This window comes from Lampris incognitus, chromosome 2 (assembly GCF_029633865.1).
Source record: "Lampris incognitus isolate fLamInc1 chromosome 2, fLamInc1.hap2, whole genome shotgun sequence".
NCBI lineage: Eukaryota > Metazoa > Chordata > Actinopteri > Lampriformes > Lampridae > Lampris > Lampris incognitus.
In genome coordinates, this window is record NC_079212.1 from 27897427 (window position 1) to 27917189 (window position 19763).

At 41.9% G+C, this 19763-nt stretch overlaps 1 protein-coding gene across 1 annotated transcript in view; it reads left to right on the top strand.

Annotated features, from left to right (window-relative positions):
* The first annotated feature begins 820 nt into the window (after positions 1–820).
* The window catches only part of clstn1 (calsyntenin 1), a 48890-nt gene continuing 29947 nt past the window's right edge, over positions 821–19763 (top strand). Inside the window, exon 1 of the mRNA XM_056273836.1 lies at positions 821–1077. Within this exon, the coding sequence (XP_056129811.1) occupies positions 996–1077 (82 nt within the window). The 5' untranslated portion in view covers positions 821–995. The remainder of the gene's footprint in view (positions 1078–19763) is intronic.

The window sequence follows — 19763 nt, forward strand, 5'->3', positions numbered from 1 at the left end:
CTCTCTCTCAAAACAATCACTCTCTCTTTATTGCGTTTTTCTGTTACCCTTATAGACAGACACCCTTATCAAGTTTCTGCATCCCAAGGTGCAGCTCCCAATGTGGGTGACCCATTACAACCGGCAGGCCCCCTCAAGCAATAACATTGGGGGAAACAAAAGCAATTACTGTCTTGTAAACTACATAATTGCCCTGTGTTTGTCTAGTCGAAATCTATACATTAAGTTCGAAATTATCTACCTTACAAAGGCAAAAAGGTACAGGAGTGAGGGGTGAAATGTTTTGGACGCAGCACCACAGTATTTATGTATGTGCATCTGTATGCACAGATTGTTTTGTGTAGATAGATAGATGTACATCTGTATGCACAGAATGTTTTGTGTAGATAGATAGATAGATAGATAGATAGATAGATAGATAGATAGATAGATAGATAGATAGATAGATAGATAGATAGATAGAAACTTTATTGATCCTGGGGGGTTTGCAGCGTAGCAGAACAGTATACACAGTAAAAGAGCAACAATCAGTATAGCAAAGTGCGGCAAAGGAAACATTGAACATCCAATCCAAATGCAACCACTCCTGGGAATTACATACTCGTCTTTCATACATTGTGTCGCTACTATAATGTGCACTGACATACACTGGTTGTGCGGCTACTACTTCGCACTAGAGGCCCCTGGCCCCCGCCTGCCTCCGCTCTGAGCACAGCCGTCTGTGCTGAACGAGCCGCATGCGTTCCCACAATAACAGTGCTGACGTCACCGCCCGTCGGTCTCGTTGGATACAGCCGCAAAACTGCGAGAGAGCGGCGGTGGAAGGGAACAGCGGAGCGGCGGTGGCGACGGCCATCTTAGAGCTAACACGGTTACCGAAAACATATCTTCTGGATTTTATTTTCCTTGTGAGAGAACTATTCGAGCTGACCGACGGGGACAGAAGAAGGTTTACTTTTGCCGTACCGTGTTTAAAAAAAAAACTCGAATTCGGGATGCAGTTCCGAAGGAATAAACAATTTGCATCCGTTGTCGGACTGGTCCTCGGACTATTATGTGCGGTGGAGGCAGCTAAAGGTAAGCCCCTGTCGGGATTTGTTATCTCATTGCATTGGTCCGACTAACGTGTCTGGCGGACTTCTTTGTTGTATAGAAGTTCGGCGTGAATATTATCGTTAGCCATCCTCCGTGCGGAGCTCAAGGGACAGGTAGGGAAGATTATAACCGTGTCCCGGCTGGGATGCGTGTTCAGTAACCTGTTACCGGGGATGGTCATCTTTGAAGCGTAGCGGATGGATGTCGCTGTTAAGTGTCTCACTGGCAGGCGGCAAGTGCACCGCGCCTCATCTCTTTTTTTTTAGCCCATTTAACGCTGAAAATCAAACCTGTTCTTGTGACCGTTGTTATAATCACTGCTCCTGTTAGAGCTATTGTTTTGCTTTTTTTGGCATTTTGATAGGGCGATCATCTAAATTATGGAGTTTCAAGATGTTATCAAAGCGACGTAATGATCTCGTTCATCATCTCGGGTGACATTATATTCCGAACTTTGCCAGAAAGACTTGCTTATGTTTCAAGAATTTGCTTTAGCTCATACGGAGACCGTGATAGGGAAATGTTAACTTACTCCCGTCTATTCATCCGTCCAGCTGTATTCATCCAGTAACCTCAGAACAATTTATCCTAATAGCTGTGAACGCACGAATCCGTCTTCTAAATAAGCATCATGAATTATGCGATTGATGCTCGTTATTCACAGTTTTCGTGTTATTTATCAGCGCTGGTGTATTGTTCCGTTATCAGGCCTGGGCTAATGCTTGAATTGGCAACGGGTTGGACGCACTAGGTCTGAGCTTGGCTACGCATTGCAGATCTTCTTCACCAGTACTGTTTTTGTCACTGGATTTAAAAATGTATGTGTTTTGATCACAGGCTTAGCAAAAGCCTTTAGTAGGCCTAGGCCTATTTACGGAGGACGGTTTGCGAAGTGCCACTGCTCCTTTGCAGATGCCTGCAACTGCTACGTTGACACGAAGCATGCCTTGCGATTGTCTTTGCTGCAGGGCGGCCCACCTCCATGAACGCCCTCGTTGCATTGAATTTATAGCCTGCATATTGGCGTTGTCCTTTGACCTCTTGATGTGAGTTTACAGTGTTGTGTTAAGGCAGGTGCGTATTAGTCACTGGATATATCAGTGTGGCCGGCAGTAACAACTGCCAGAGGCCGACAAGTGTAGTTTCTTTTAATGGCACACCCATTTTATGCTCTGAACAGCTCTCCTGAGGGGAACAAGACTCAAACTGAATAAAATAAAGATTACTTCAAGATTAGGTACCCATAAATGATTGTACAAGGACCGTAGTTCAGCAGTCTACTTGTTAATAGTCAGCAGTGGTAGGCCTCTATTTGTGAAGCAATAACTGATTTTCTAAACATCACATTAATAAAAGGAAAAGGGGCCTTGGCTGTCAGTTACTGTGTGTGTGTGTGTGTGTGTGTGTGGTGTGTGTGTGTGAGAGAGAGAGAGAGAGAGAGAGAGAGAGAGAGAGAGAGAGAGAGAGAGAGAGAGAGAGAGAGAGCGCGCGCGCGCGCGCGCGCGCGAGCGAGAGACACTTTTTTTAGCCGAGTTTGTTTGGCTAATGCACCTGCTGGCCTCCCTGCTCTTATCAGCTAAAGAACCTGTGAAATCTCTATCTGGGTGTTGGCTTATCTTTATTGTCTAAAGGTCAGCCAGCTATTTAGCGCTTCTCCATGTTTCCTCTATATTCCACTGTTTTATTTCCATGATATGTTGTTTATTCTGTTATTAATATATTGTTATCCATGCAACAATTCTCAGTGTGAATGTGTCAAGACAATCCCCCCTGTGTTGTCTGAAATGTCATCTTAATCTAGCTTCTCGGGTTTTCCTACATTGGGCCTTGATATTCTAGAGTAGTAGTTGTAGATCCCTAAAGGTTGATATCCAGTTAAATTTCAGTGCGTTGGCGAGCATGTGTGATGCATTGAAACTGATGTGCGTGTAGCTGTTTTCCAACTTACCTGAACGTAATGCTTATGTGTGCCCAAGAAGATAGTGTCACTTTTACAAAACCAAGTCACACTGGAATAGCCAAATGAAATCTGGGAATGGAAAAAAATAATAAAATCGACTAGAAACAAAGTGGAGCGTGAACACATTTCATAAGCATTCACTTATTGTCCCTGCTACCACTTGGTTTTGTGTGATAGCATTCCCCCCTTGACTAAACAGCACTGGATATGTAACCTTGCAGACGTGGTCAACAAGCTGTTGAGATTTTGGTGGTATATGCACATCTGCGACTCCATGCACCTTTGCAAGCCACGGTTATCCAGAAACCCCTTACTCATACCTACGCAGAAACCTGTCTGGTCCTTAACGACGATTTTGTTTTATAGAAAATGGCTGAGGTAGAGCTAGAGATCATTCAAGGGAATCTGCCAGATCTGGCAAGAATACTGATGTTTTCAGGACACCCAGTGCCTATTAAGTGATGTTTTCTTCCACAAAACATTCATCACTAGTTGCACTGCAATACCCTCAAACCTTCGCTGCTGTTGAAAATCTAGTTTTTATAGCCACAATTTTAACTCAATTGTTTTTTAAACTACCAGCATGGCAATGTTAGAGTCAATTCAAGTCCATTTTATTTGTATAGCCCAATATCACAAATTACAAGTTTGCCTCAGGGGTCTTTACAGCAACACAGCATCCTGTAACTAGACCCTCACATCAAATAAGGAACAGAGTGGCTAAAGTACATTCCCCTTGCAAATTAATAATGGTCTTTTTGTTTCATCTGAAGCAACCCATCCAAATATCTGATCTGGCCTTTTAGGCTTACAACTTTTTTTTCAACTAATGTAAATGTTTCTAAGGAAGGAAATATTTATTTGTAATCTCTGATTGTCTGTTTTGGGTGTTTTTATCCAAGGTGAGAATGTAACCACACAATATTCCTGTTCTTTTGGCAATGAGCAGCTGCTGGATGTCCTCATATTCGTTCGAGTCAAACATTAATCCTACTCAGGCCTGAGATCCATGGGCTTTATCTCTATACACACAGTTCAGACAAAGAGAGCTGGCTGCTGGGAAGTTTGCTTGGCTCATTCATCATTGAATTAACAAATTCTAGTTAACAAATTGGGTGCCCTGCTTTGTGTAGAGCAGTGTTTCTCAAACTTTTTCTGACCAAGGACCACTTAACCAATAAAAAAAAAAATTTAAACCTCACAGACCACCTAACTCCCCAAATATCCCCCAAAATAATAGGCCTACTTGAACAGTATATTACAAATTACAGCCTAATTAAATGACAGTTTTACGAATTGCATAGCCTACTCTCATCATTGTCTAAATTGTCATCTTACTGGGAAGAATGGTGCTGTTTATTCTTAGACATCAGCGAAGCAATGTCTGGCTCCAAACTGGAGAGTTTTAGTCTCATATCGGGGTCCACATTGATCCGGTTGCGCTGCTTTGTTTTCAGACCAGCGAGTGTAGAAAATCCAACTTCACAGTTGTAGGTGGTTAGAAATGGCATCAACATTTTCAGAGCAGAGTCAGCCAGCTCAGGATGCTCAGGTTGGACGTGGACCCAAAAGTCTTGTCAAACATTTCTCTCTGAAAGTCGTCTTTAGTGTCCCATCTGATGCGATGTCCACAAGGCTTTCAACCTCTTTTGGTGGAAGCTTGGAACAGACATGTTCGATGCGTATTTTGTCCCTCAATGGATTACTGATCCACTCAAAGCCTGCATCTAATTCTGGGAAATATCTTCCCAATTGCGAGTGAAGTCCTTGCAGATGTTCCTTGAAGGCTGCAACTGTGTCACCATCCAACACCTCTTCGGCAACGAGGAGAAAACCAGTGAGCGTTGGGAGAGAATCGAATTCTTGACAATTGAGACCGGCACACCACAATTCCATCTCAAGGTGTTTGGCTTTATTTTTGTCGTGGACATTGAAGATGGTGAGGGCTTTTCTTTGCAGCGCTAAATTTAAAGCATTGAGAGTACTGATAACAACAGCCAGGTATGCCAATTTTGCGAGCCATTGTACATCATGTATTCTGTCATACAGTTCATCACTATGATGCAGGAATAACTTGATCTCATCACACAGTTCAAATAGATGGATGAGAACTTTCCCATGTGACAGCCAGAAAACTTCAGTATGAAAACAAAGTTTTGTGTGTTTGCTTCTTATTTCTTCACACGGAGCTTTAAAAAGTCGTGTGTTCAGGGATTTGCTTTTGATTATGTTAAATTTTTCCACAGACTTGTCCAGTACTGTTTTTGGGCACTTGGGCGTTTTTTTCACAGCCAGTTGTTCTCTGTGAATGCAATAGTATGTTGCTGTGGCGGATGGCACACGCGCTGCTAGTCCCATTTGTTCTCCAGTCATCGAAGTCACACTGTCTGTGCAAATGCCAACACATCTTGTCCAGTCGAGGTTATTCTGCACAATGAAATCATTGAGTGAGTCAAAATTTGCTTCTCCTGTGGTGTTGGTCGGCAAGGAACGATAAAAAAGAAATTCATCATGCATTCTGCCAGCATAAATGTACCTTACAAATCACAGCAGATTTGCCTCATTCCCAATGTCAGTGGACTCATTCAATTGTAGAGAGAAAAATTGGCTTTGGCACCAGCTGATCTTCAACATTTTCAATGATAAATGTTATTCGTTGCTGGATGGTGTCATTGGACAGAGGTACCCTGTTAATGTCATCACTTGTTTTCCCCCCAAACAATATGTTAGCCATAACCTTCACAGCTGGTTTAATTAAGTCCTCACCTATTAAGAAAGCCACTTTATTTTGTCATTGTACCTTGGTTCGGTTACAATGAAATTTGTTTTCTGCGTTTAACCTATCCTATTGTATAGGAGCAGTGGGCAGCTGCAGTGCCCGGGGACCAACTCCAGTTCTTTTCCTTATTGCCCTAGTGAGGGACACAGGCACAAGTATTAACCTTAACATCAATGTCTTTTTGATGGTGGGAGGAAACCGGAGTACCTGGAGGAAACCCACACAGACACAGGGAGAACATACAAACTCCACACAGAAAGAACCTGGGACAGCCTGTGGTTCGAACCCAGGACCTTCTTGCTGTGAGGCAACAGTGCTAACCACTGGGCCACCATGCCACCGTTCTCCCCTATTGAATGAGGTTTTTCTGTTTTCGCAATCAACAGGGATACCCTGTATGAAGCCTCTGTCAGTTTCGTATTTTCCCCAGGTGCAAAAAACTTTGAAGTCCCCTCCATCATGGGTTTCTTAAGTTATAATAACAATAATAACCATTACATTTATATAAAATGTAATGTAAAGTTATAATAACAATAATGACCATTACATTTTATATAAATGTAATGGTTATTATTGTTATTATAACTTAAGAAACCCATGATGGAGGGGACCTCAAAGTTTTTGAGGATGCACTGTAGGGCTTTTCTAGACACCCAAAGCACTTTACATTGAAGGGGGTAACTCACTTCAACCACCACCAATGTGTAGCACCCACCTGGGTGATGCACGGCAGCCATTTTGCGCCAGAACGCTCACCACACATTAGCTTTAGGTGGCGAGGAAGGAATCACTGAGCTAGAGAGAGCCAGGTTGGGAATTTTGCCAGGGCACCGGGGAACCCCCTACTCCTTGCGATAAGTACCATGGGATCTTTAATGACCACAGTGAGTCAGGACCTTGGTTTAACGTCTCATTCGAAGGACGGCATCTCCTACAGCACAGTGTCTCTGTCACTGTACTAGGGCATTGGGATTTCATATTTGTTGTTTTTATTAGGACCACATGGAAGACTGCTCCCTACTGGCCCACCAACATCACTTCTGGCAGCAACTCAGTTTTTCCCGGGAGGTCTCCTATCCAAGTACTAGCCAAGAGCATACCTGCTTAGCTTCCATCATTTGGCAGAGCCAGGGTACATGTTGGTATGGCTGCCGGCAAGTTCATCATGTTTTCTCTCAAAAATTCCAATAGGTTTCCCCATGTACTCCTTGTGTTTAGTTTTCCAAATGCTGCTTGAGCTTAGCAGGTTTCATAGCCTCATTAAGTGATTCATAGCATAAAACAAGGTGGTTTGGGATCGTCCTCATCCCTAGTCCAAACAAAAATCTGAATTCATGTAGTCGCCGTGGTATTTTTGTTTCACTTTAGCACTTGATTTTCCACGTTCATGCCAAATTTCACAACTTTGAGGGTTCTTGTTTGGCGGTAAACCATCGTCATGGGACTCAACAGCAATGCTCGCTGAACCACTTGCATCAAATAATTGCACCTTGTCAGTTGTGTCAGAGGTTTCATTTGATTTTCTTTTAATTGACCCTGTCTTAAGCCACCAAGCCATGATCCTGTCAGTTTTATAGTTAATAGGCTACTGATAACTGGTGAAATTTAGCACAATCCCAAGGTAGGCTAACTGTAAGCTTCATTCCACATTTCCTTTCAAAGGTCACGCTGATAATTTTTGACGTAAAACATAAACCTGTAAACTGGCATAGCTATGTTACACAGGCAGTGTTGCAAAACGGTTGGCTACATTGCTGAAGTTCGACAAAACCCCAAAATAGCCAGTTCAAATAATAATGTTTGAATTTACATACGAGTTGATTTAATATTGACAACAACATAGCTCTGCTACTCGCTACTAGGCATTGGAATCACTCACAGACAGTTTGAGAAACACTGTTTTAAAACATGATATTTTATCAAATCTACTCACGGACCACTAGGGGTTGGACCAGTCTTTGAGAAAGGCTGATGTAGAGGGAAGTTAACATAAGCACTGTCTTCACACGGCTGGCTTTATAGAACATGTGTAACAGGCCCCTTGGATTAACCAGTCTTGATTCACTTTGTTCCATTTATTGATCTCAGTAATATGCAATATTTAGATTAGTTCTAACAATTTGCGAAAAATGTATGCATCTCTAGAAACTCAGTCATAAAAAGTAGGTTTCCCAATTCTGACTATTGCTGTTCATCTGGTTAGCCCTGGGCAAAATTACTTCACCTTTTTAAGCCAGTGTTGTGGTTTGTAAAAGAGGTTCTCGTTTCCTATTTTGTCACTATAAACTACCAGAGGACCTATATGATACACGGCACCTCATACAGAATCCTATGACTTGCTATGTTATGTTACACCAAAACTATGTGGATTCACACAGCTGACAAAAGCCACATTGTCCCTGTCTCCCATGCCATTCTAGCAGTACTGTTGCATGCCATCATTCAGCTCTGACACCAGGAACAATTTACAGGCTTGTTTTACCTAACAAACAATACCTTGAGATTTTAATAGAGAGATGACCAATTACTAAAAACATGATTGACAAAGGAGAGATAGGACTCTCATCGGTTAATCAGCTGTAGAGTACAGATGTTTTACTTGGGACTTTCCGGTTCTTCTCAAACCAGGAAACAACAAGAAATATTTCAGCTGTCCTCTCACTGAGTCGCACAGTAGTTTTTGATTGATGGGGCCAATTGAGTTTGACATTCTGTGATTTGCTTCAAGCACTCAAAAGTGTCTTGTCTCAACATAGTTCCTGGCCTGAACATGATCCATCACCAGAGACAACTGTATTGAACGAACTCGCAATACTGTTGTAAAATCTTCTGATTTAGAAATGTTCACTCTCTTAGGGCCTTCTTATTGCAATTCTCAAGAAATGTGTATATATCAAACCCAAACATATTTCCCCATAATGCCCTTATTAACAGTTTACTCGCACTAAAAAGAGGCTCTGTTTCTCAAAGTTAACTCTTGAACTGTTGCCTTTTCTATTCATAGATTTCACAGTGAAACAAAGAGCTTTTAGACCCAGTGTTGGGCGCTGGGGTTTTGAGTGAGCAGGTTACAGTGTGGTTGCTGTCTGAAGGATCACGACTCAAGCCCTTCAAGAATGTGTTTATGAGATAATCCTTTAGAAAGTGCTAGGGTGTTGGAGAATTTTCAGCTGAGTATCGTGGCAGTCATTGCTGTACAAATAGGCTCTTAGACAACTGGCTTCAATTTGGGTTGGTGGTGACTTTCCTGTCATTGGTCCGTTCAGTGGCTGAATAGAGTCAGTGAACTGTCAAGAATGGGCCATTCAATTGTGAATATTAAGTTGTGCTTCTCACCCAGTCAGCTGGCTGGAAGCTTGTTTCCAACAGCAAGGGAGAAATCTACATTCACCAGAGCCTTCACTTTTGATATGAGACAGTGGGACTGTTGATGCATTTAAACAGCAATTGCAAGGAGGTGACTAAGGCTTTATTTTAATTAAATTTCATCGTTAGATATTCTAACAATGTCTTAGAGTGTTTTATATAAAGTTTATTTTATTTATCTATTTATTCTATTGCACTCTCTACTTTGAAAGCTGTAATGGAATTCTATCTGTGGTGCTTTGAATTATCTAAAAGCCTACAGCACCAAATTGATATCTATCACAAATTACAATCACAACTGTGAAATTAAAAAGTGCCCTTCATCCTGATAAAATATCAACATTGTAATTCAACATGTCAGCTGTGAATGTACTGGCCAACACTATGGATCATTCATTGCATTGCTCTACTGAGATTGTAATCTAAACCAGAGGTGACGGTTTTTAATTCAAGCCATAAGGCAGATCTGCCTGTCTGGCAAGGTAACCTCCTCACTTACAAGCCTTATTGTTGCTGGGAAAAATATGGCCCTCTTGAGCTCTGTGTGTGTGTGTGTGCACACCACATTAAAAATCTGTGGCTTTCATGAGAAATGGGTAACTAAAGAGCACACTACCTGTAGTCCCAGAGCCACAGGTCAGCAACACTCTGTGCTGAGGGCTCCAGGTATTTCAACTCTCACTGCCTCTTTCTCACTGGCCCTATTGTGCCATTCACAGAGAGGTGATTGAATTGCATTCAAGGCTCTGACACCCCCCCCCCCCCATCCCAACAACCCCCCACCCCACCCCTTTCAGAGGAAAACGCCCTGGCTCTGTTGGGGGGGGGGTTGGGCGGCTTCAGTCAGTTGTGATTGCGTACAGAACAAACAAACATCTTTTCCCTGTTTGGTCTACTGAGAGGCTCTCCTGTGCAAGCGGGATGTTTTGGTAGCAGGGGGGCCTGAGATCTGAGCTTGCCTCAAGTGTCGTAAAGGCACCCTGGAACAGTCATCACTCTGTGATGGAGAAGGCTTGCGTCAACAAGCACGGGACCTTGTAAAGCAAGGCAAACAGAGAAGTGTGTCCAGTGTTTCACACCAGATAGACTCCATAGATTACTTGCTGGTCCATGGAAATAAGAGAGATGCTTATTAGCACAATGGAATTCATTCCTTCCCTTTTATTTTTTTATGCATCAAATACCCTAATTTTTTTACTCCGGAATTTGTCTTTGGCTGGACCAGCCGGTGGGCCAGCCCTACAAATGCGAATGTCCCTGACTGACTGACTGACTGACTGACTGACTGACTGACTGACTGATCATGGTTAGAGTGACTGACTGAGTTATCCGTTTGACACGATTGGACAGCTGGATCAGGTGACCAACAATGTAACTGAAGTTACACGATTGGTTGACCGAGTTCCGAGAGGCATTAGGGAGACCGCACAGTTAAAGCACCCCAAATAACAATCACTCTGACAAAAAACTCAATGGCAAATTCACAAATTGGGTGGCACGGTGGCCCAGTGGTTAGTGCTGTCGCTTCACAGCAAGAAGGTCCTGGGTTCAAACTCAGGGGTTGTCCAACCTTGGGGGTCATCCCAGGTCATCCTCTGTGTGGAGTCTGCATGTTCTCCACGTGTCTGCAGTGGGTTTTCTCCGGGTGCTCCAGTTTCCCCCACCATCAAAAAGACATGCATGTTAGGATTAATACTCCTGTCTGTGCCCTGGCGGAGACATGGCAAGACGAACTGGAGTTGGCCCCCGGGTGCTACACGGCGGCTGCCCACTGTTCTTAGCTACACAGCTAGGATGGGTTAAATGCAGAGCATAACTTCGCCATGGGGGGAAAAATAAAGTATATCAAAATTTTAAAAAATCAAAAGAATTGCATGGCTTTTGCACCTGCTCAATCTGCACAAATAAGCAAAAAAGAAACCGTATAATTCTCAAAGCACCCACAAAGGGTGAAATGCACCCCTAACTGTGCTACCAAGCAAATAGCGTATCGGTGCTCCGGTGCTATTTGCATGTATTTACATTAGCTAATATGCATACATTTGGCGCAAAATTGGCCCTTTTCTATGCAAATGAGCCTCATTGCAAACAGGCTATCATTAGTCATTGCAAACAGTTACAGTAAAAATTATTAGCATCTTCAGAGAGTTGGTGGTAACTGACACCCAGCAGTGATTGTAGCCAGGCGACGGCATTGTCATGCCAGGCATGCTCGTGAGCAGATATTTCGAAGGAGAATATCACTTTTTGATTTAATTGAGACTGAAATCATTCCCAAATACAGGTTGCCAGGTCAAACAATTCTTGCTATACTTGATGACCTCAAGGATGACATTGACTCTGCCCACTGTGTTCTTAGCACAAAAACCACCATTTATACTTTGCCACATGGATAATTGCAATCAGACGCAAAACAAGGGCACATTGCACTCAGCTGCAAAACTCTATGGGCATGTTTGCACTGTAAAATTATCAGCGCAATATGTCTTGATGTGTGCTCAATAATCCAGGTAAGGAAATCCCAGAAAGTTGAATCTGGGACAGTCATCTGGATGTTGCGTTCAGATGAACTGATTAAACTTTCTGGGATTAGCGCAATATCTTTTGTGAATCGGACCTTGAGATGGGGCAGATAGCAGTTGCAAGTGATGTGCTGTTGCTATTGACGGCTGCAATCCATACTTTGTGAATTCTCCTGTCGATAAAGAGTGAGTCTTAGAAAAAAGAAAGCCATCTATTGATAGAAACAGATGAAAGAGGAGGGGGATTTAACAGATAATCAGAACAGGTATACTAACAATTAAATTACGTTCTCTTTCAAATCAAACATCCCAAGATATGAGTGGAAAATATTGTTCTTGCAACTGTATTTAGAGCCGCTTTTTCTTTTCTTTTTTTTCTTTTTTTTTACTCAAACGTAGCTTAACCATGTCATGTGATATGTTACTTCTGTACACTTTAACAACAAATATTACTGGGACCACTACAGAAAATTGCAGATGAACATTTAGTATTCAGGAATTCACACTATAGACACTACCACTGACTATCCCTGTAATAAATTGGCCACAATTTCGAACATTGATACATGGTCCAGCCATATACTAAGTTTGACCTAGTCTCGTTTCTCTTCTGCCGTATCCTTCTATCAGACATCGATAAACCCCCAAAGTAACTCTTTGAACTGCTGTAATGGGGCTAATGTGGGTATCTTTATTAAAAGTGCACGTATTTAGTGGGAAATTTAGATTGCCAGAAAGCACTAGAATTTTAAATGGCTTAATCTCATTGGCCAGCCCTGAGAATTAATAACAGGCATAGTTTACCCTAATTTGTTAACACACTGTGTATATGTAAGGGATAACACTTGAAGAAATTTGTAGCAAATGGTGAATGATTCAGCTCTTTGAGGAAAGCTATTTCTATTTGAACCAGTGTCGTTTAATGGTGTGGTAGTTCAGCAGTTAGTGTGCGTTATCATATTATAACATCATCCCAAGTCCTTTATTGGACAATACTTATCACAAATTTGTAATTAAATACCATTACTTTATAATCACTGTCTGTCTTGATAGTGTGGCCAGCCTTATGGTAAGGGGTGGTTGAGCTTCATATTTAAATAAAAGAAATTAACCTGGCATTTTGCAGATGGCCTTTCATTTTATGCAAATTATGCCAAGCTGGTGAAGCCAAGCTGCACAACATGGCACAGGCCTGAACTTATGGCTGTGGCATCAGCGTTATGCAACAGGGCCTGAGAGGATCCAAGTCATTATAAGGATTCATCTGATAATCACAGACTGATCATCTGGTTTGGTGATGCTGCTACATCCAATGCAGTATTTTTCCATACAGCCTAAGGTGAGCAGTAGCCTGTGAACAAGTTGGTGCTATCTTATCTGGCTAACCCTGCACCAGAAGTGAAGGTTATACAGTTGAAAGACACGTGCAGAATGTTTGGCAAGCAATGGAGAGACAGAATGAGAACAGTGGCTCCTGGAGTTTTTGTTTTGTTTTTTCCTCCATCATGGTTCTGGCATCCCACTGAATCACGGGATTACCATGACCTATTGTAGCCCTGTAGTTCTCCCAGGAAGTATTTCAGCACAGTTAATAGGTCAAACTGTTTAGGTTTTGATTGAAAGAGCTGGGTTGCCATTAAGATCCTGTGGTTTAGGGCCATGTCCATGCTAACACTGTGCTCTCTTTTAAGATGGTTTCCTAAAAGCTAGCAGTTCACACTAAAACAGCAAAGCAATAGAAAACTGCTTATAAAGGACCATTACCATCCATTGTTTTTGCATGTTATAGCCTATTTACTGCAAATTGGGTATACTTTACATCTGTTTTCTGAAGCATGCCATAGCATTTGTATGATTTTTGAATGTGTTTTTCCTATCGTCCAGGCATTCATTGGTTTTCATTAATTTCAGTACGGTATTAAAACCAACTTGAAGGGGCTTGAAACTTGTTGTAGACAAGTCACCCATCACGGTCAATATTTAGTTGCTTTTGTTTTTTTGTTAAACTTGTGTTACCACCCCAGAAAATGTTTCAAATCATTCCACGTTTTTGGCTGCATTATTCACAACAATAACTTTGACAAAAAAATTTAAAAAAATAAAGATACATTTTTGGTGGTGGAAAACACTGGCTTAAAGTGGATGGAAAGCCAAAAACTGAGAAAAAAGATGAATTTTCAAATACGTCATTGTTAGTGAGGACATGGCCTGACTTTCCCTGTGACTCACCTATAATTTATGGCTCCTTTTGGACCTATGAAAGGGGACCACAGACATTTTCAGCCATATCATTTGCCAGCTTGTAAAAATGTCTTCTCACCACTAAATGAATGAAGTGACACTAAACTTGTGAATCAGTTAACACAGTTTTTCTTGAATCTGGATATGTAAGGATTACTGTTCTTTTCTGAGAAATCATTTATATGGTACTCATGCACAAGAGAATATGTACCCTTATATCAAGCCCTTATAATACAATTCATATTCCCAAAGGGAAATTAATTAGCATGGCCAAAACATGTCTTCAGAAGAGGAACCAAGTGTGTGCACAACCAGAAAAAAGTATTTTGGTGCAAGACAAAAAAAATTGCAAAACATAGTACAAAAGAGTGAGGTCTGCACACTGAAATGCACCCAATAATTATTTTATTTCTATTAAATCTTTCATTTTGAAACGTTGCCAAATTAAGAGAAATAACTTTTAATAATTATTATTTTATTATTTTAGTTGTCTTAACAAGTTAAGACAAATAAAATAATTATTGGGGACATCGCAAGTTAAGAGAAATAAAGTAATTATTGGAACGTTGCAAGTTAAGAAAAATAGAATAATTATTGGGAGCATTTCAGTGTGCAAACCTCACTCTTTTGTACTATGCCAAAACGTGGCATGACAAATATACTGAATGATAAATGATATATTATCATTGAGGGCCAGATAGATCAGGTTTCTGCGTAGATGGAAACGCAAATTGTCTGGTTAAATGTAAGTGCAGCCAGGCTTCTTAAAGTCAAGCTAGGTGTAAATTATCTTGCGATAACTCATTTCAAATATCTGTATGTTGTTGGTGGCAGGAGTGGAGAGCTGGTCAGCAGACAGCATAGCTACATTTTGGGACAATTAACTGCACTCTGTGAATCATCTTTGCCAACCCGTGCCTGTAGTCAGCTGTAGTCACAACCAGTAAACCCTACTTCACAAACCAGAAATCGATCCTTAAAGTGTTAGCAGGACAGATCAAGATTTATATTTTTATTTTATAGTTGATATTCTGTTATAATGGTCCCAAATATTGATATGCATTGTAAAGTATAGCCACAAACAAAATAACAGTAGTGGCTGCATAAGATGACCAACAAAAGTTACCAGCTGTAGCGTTACAATTTATTTCTTATTGTTTCTTCTTTTCTAATTCTACCTAGTCCCTTGACCTTGCCATTGAAATGAAACAGGCTGCATCCCATTATAGGATTAAATGTCACTGGCTTTACATGCTGTGTAACAGGATTGCATATCACGTACAGTGTTGCTTGGCTGTGAGCAGGTCCAGCCACCCACCATCTGCACAGAGCACGTGCCCTAGTGTACGTTTGTTCTGAACTACTGACAGATCATTAATTTCTTACAGGCTTTCAAAGGAATTTGTGGTCTACGGTTTCTACCAGGGTGTAGCTTTATTCATTTACCTAATTGTGAAATGTTAAGTAGACTACCAGCTGAGATTATGTGCCCAGCAGGAAGTAAATTGTACCATTTCTGTACTGTATGCACCCATGTAGTTTAACAAAAGAAGGTGAACTTCATTCATCCTCATAGAGAAGTTGTACTGCGCAACAGCCAGAAGATTCAGAACAATGCAACAAATCAGAGTTATTGATCATCTTTATCAGAGTTATCATTTTGAATTGATTTCTTGGATTTGGAGGGCTTGAACACCATTATAGTTACCAGTTTCACAACAGGTGTGGACAAGTTAAAGGTTCATTTTTTTTAAAAATCCAGACTTAATTAAAACATTGTCAAACGTCATTTAGAATTGTTCAGATGAAAACTCCACTGACTTGATTCAGTATTGGGAAACGTATCACATTCCTGAATCCTCTATATTATTTCATATATATTTTTGCTGAATTTTGTTTTGAGCAGGACAAAATCTGATTTGATTTAGAAATAGCCTACTTTTTGCTGTTGGCACAGACCATTTCAACCTTCTGTGAGTTTATGTGCGGCAGTGTTTTTTTATCTCTATGATTCTAAATGATCCCCGACAACATTTTAATGTGCTCTGGGCTCAAAAAATGAGCCTCGGCTTCAAGCAAAAAGATTGATCCTCAGGATTGTATCTTCAAACAGTGTAAGAAAGCAGAAAGTTGTGTCAGGAAGGGCATCCAATGTAAAATTTTGCCAAATCAGTATGCGGATTGACAAGACCATACTGAATCAGTCGAGGCCTGCATTAACAATGGCCAGCATTTTTTAAATTTTACTACTTATTGATCCCCATGGTGAAATTCTTCCTCTACATTTAACCCATCTTAGCTGTGTAGCTAGGAGCAGTGGGCAGCTGCCGTGCAGTGCCCGAGGACCAACTCCAGTTCTTCCTGCCATGCCTCAGTCAGGGGGACAGACAGGAGTATTAACCCTAACATGCATGTCTTTTTGATGGTGGGGGAAACCGGAGCACCCGGAGAAAACCCACCACAGACACGGGGAGAACATGCAAACTCCACACAGAAAGGACCTGGGATGACCTCCCAAGGTTGGACAACCCCGGGGTTTGAACAGCGCTAACCACGGCGCCACCGTGCTGCCATACGTATGCTGTGCCCGCACAGGGTCCTGATGGAAACTGTAAAATCTGCTGTGGCGACCCCTGAAAAACAGGGGGAAAGCTGAAAGAATAATAATAATAATAATAATAATAATAATAATAATGTCCAGAGTAATGAACTGAACAAGTAGCAAATGAATTTCATTGGTCTCACTGCAAACATGAGTTTTCTCTTGGCCACAGCTGGGATGGTGGATTACCACTCCTTCCTGAATTGCTCCTGGCAAAGAAATCTCATTAACCCAACTACATGCTCATTGCATTCCCAATGATCTAAACTTTTCTAAGCCAGCTGTATTTCCTCACCCCATTCTGTCATTTGTGCTCTTATCAGTATGGACTGCACCAAAATTGGTCACATTAAATGGGTTTAATGAGCCAGCATTGTTTGACTTTGCGAGGGGCCTTGTAATGTTGATGCATGTGAAAATCACAATTCGCACAGACTATTCTTTTTTCTCTCTTCACGGATTGGGAGAATTGTAGAAGATTTAAACGAGAAATACTGGCAGTCATTTTGCTTTTAAAGAGTAATCAAACCAGGGCTCCAGGCAATATATATATATATATATATATATATATATATATATATCAACACGGATACAGGAAAAAAGATTTTAATGCATAGCAGTACAGGCCTGTTTCGTGTGTCTCGCACTCAGCAGCTGATGAGTGTGAGACACACGAAACAGGCCTGTACTGCTACCTGTATCTGTGTTGCTATATTCCGCTCCTCATTAGTCAACACCATTGACGGTTTTGGAAAAAAACATGCGCGCTCTCTCTCTCTCTCTCTCTCTCTCTCGCTCTCTCTCTCTCTCTCTCTCTCTCTCTCTCTCTCTCTCTCTCTCTCTCTCTCTCTCTCTCTCTCTCTCTCTCTCTCTCTCTCTCTCTCTCTCTCTCTCTCTCTCTCTCTCTCTCTCTCTCTCTCTATGGCGACATGGTGGCACAGTGGTTAGTGCGGTCGCCTCACAGTAAGATGGTCCTGGGTTCGAGCCCTGGGGTAGTCCAACCTTGGGGTTCGTCCTGTGTGGAGTTTGCATGTTCTCCCTGTGTCTGCATGAGTTTCCGGTTTCCACCCACAGTCCAAAGACATGTAGGTCAGGTGAATCGTCCATACGAAATTGTCCCTAGGTATGAATGTGTGTGGGTGTGTGTGTGTATGTCCGCCCTGTGTGACAGTCTGGCGGCCTGTCCAGGGTGTCTCCCCGCCTGACGCCCAATGACTGTTGGGATAGGCTGCAGCATCCCCACGACCCTGAGAGCAGGATAAGCGGTTCGGAAAATGGATGGATATATATATATATGTCTAGGAGCCGCTCCTAAACCCAAAATATTTAGGAGCCAAATCAAAATTTCAGGAGCCAAAATATAATGATGTCATATATGCTACATTGTTAAAGGGCTGCCTCACACTACCTTTTCTTTCCTCTCTGTCTGTTTGCTCTGCCTTCCATAGACTACACCAGCGTTTCACAAACTTCTCCTGGAGGACCACTTGTCCTGCGTGTTTTAGAGCTCTCCTTGCTCCAACACAGCTGATTTAAATGATCAGTTTGTTATTAAGCAGCTTCAGAAGTTCATAACAAGTTTATCATTTGAATCAGCTGTGTGTTGGAGCAGATCGAGCAATGACACAATCCCTGGCATTCTTATGTTTTTTACTGTCACCATGCTTCTTCGCGGTTTCTTTTTTTAAAGGACTCGAACCGGTAATGAACTGTTTTACCAGAAATCTCTTGTCCGACTTGAGCACTAGATCTGCAGTATATTTTTCCCTTTGTCATAACGTAACCAGGCGAACTCTTGTAGCCAAGCTGATTTAAACTGTCTTGTAGGGATGGGAGACGCAGGGATGGGAGAAGCGCAGCAAGTGGTTATCATCATCTGTAAAGGAATGCACACTGATTGAATCGGGCTGGGATGACTCAAATGTCACTTGAGAACTTTCACTGATCGAATTGGCGTACTGGCATCGTCGGCATCTGATGTAGAGGAGGCTGGGTTTGGACGGGCAGGGAGTGAGGAAAAAGTCTGATGTTTTTCGTTTGCGCATCTCGTTTTCCTGCCAGCTGGCTAACGTTAGCTAGCTACATCTAACTTGGAAATTCAAACGCCATCGAACTAAATCAAACACCGTTCATAAAGTGAACATTTCAGATTAACCCGATAAATGTGACGTTTTCAAAATTTTAACCCGATAAATGTGACGTTAAACTATCTTCAACCACTGATTCTGTTCATCTGTACAGCCGACGCTTCAACCACCGCAGGACAGGGGTGCGGAGAAGTTTGTCTTGGAAACCGTACAGGAGTTCACGTGATAGGTCACATAGACGCAGACTCGAGAGGAGATGAGCGTTCGGTACACAAACAAAACGTATGGCCTTTTTAAGGGTCCAAGCAGCGAAGCTGGTGGAACCCTATTGTATTTGTTAGGATTATTATTTTTTTTCTCCGCTAAAAGTGTGTGAGGCTCAGCAACCGTAAGTCCTAGACCAACCAACTTTGGTACGTGGATTCCTATGGCCCCCCACTACTCAGGCACCACAAATCACCTATGTCAGCCAGATGGTGGCGCTATAACAAAGGGTCATGCGTAATTCCCACACCATACGTCAGATCAACACAAAACTGCACAGACCTATGCATCTGAATGTGCCCTACAACTTTGTTACTGGGACCACATATGTCAGCCATATAGTTTGCCCGCCATTTTGACTTGTATTAGTTTGGGCGCGGTTTCTCAGCTAAAAGTGTCTGAGGCTCAGCAACCATAAGTCCTAGACCAACCAAATTTGGTAGGTGCATTCATACGGCCCCTCACTACTCTGGCACTACAAATCACCCATGTCAGCCAGATGGTGGCGCTATAACAAAGGGTCATGCTGAAAAGGCCATAACTCCCACAGCATAAGTCAGATCAACACAAAACTTAATTGACCCATGCATCTCAATGTGCTCAACAACTTTACTATTGGGACCACCTATGTCAGTCATATAGTTTGCCCGCTATTTTGACTTATTTGGTGTGGAAGCGCTGCAGCTCTACATACCACATGCCAGGACACCTGGGTTTAACAACATACTTTTTCTTTTTACAGCAGTCGGCTAGGACGCAAGAAATCAGACACCGTCTGGTCCAGTTTTGGAAACTCTGGCACATGTTTCTGAAGCAATGGAAGTGTTACGACATTTTAAAAAATTAC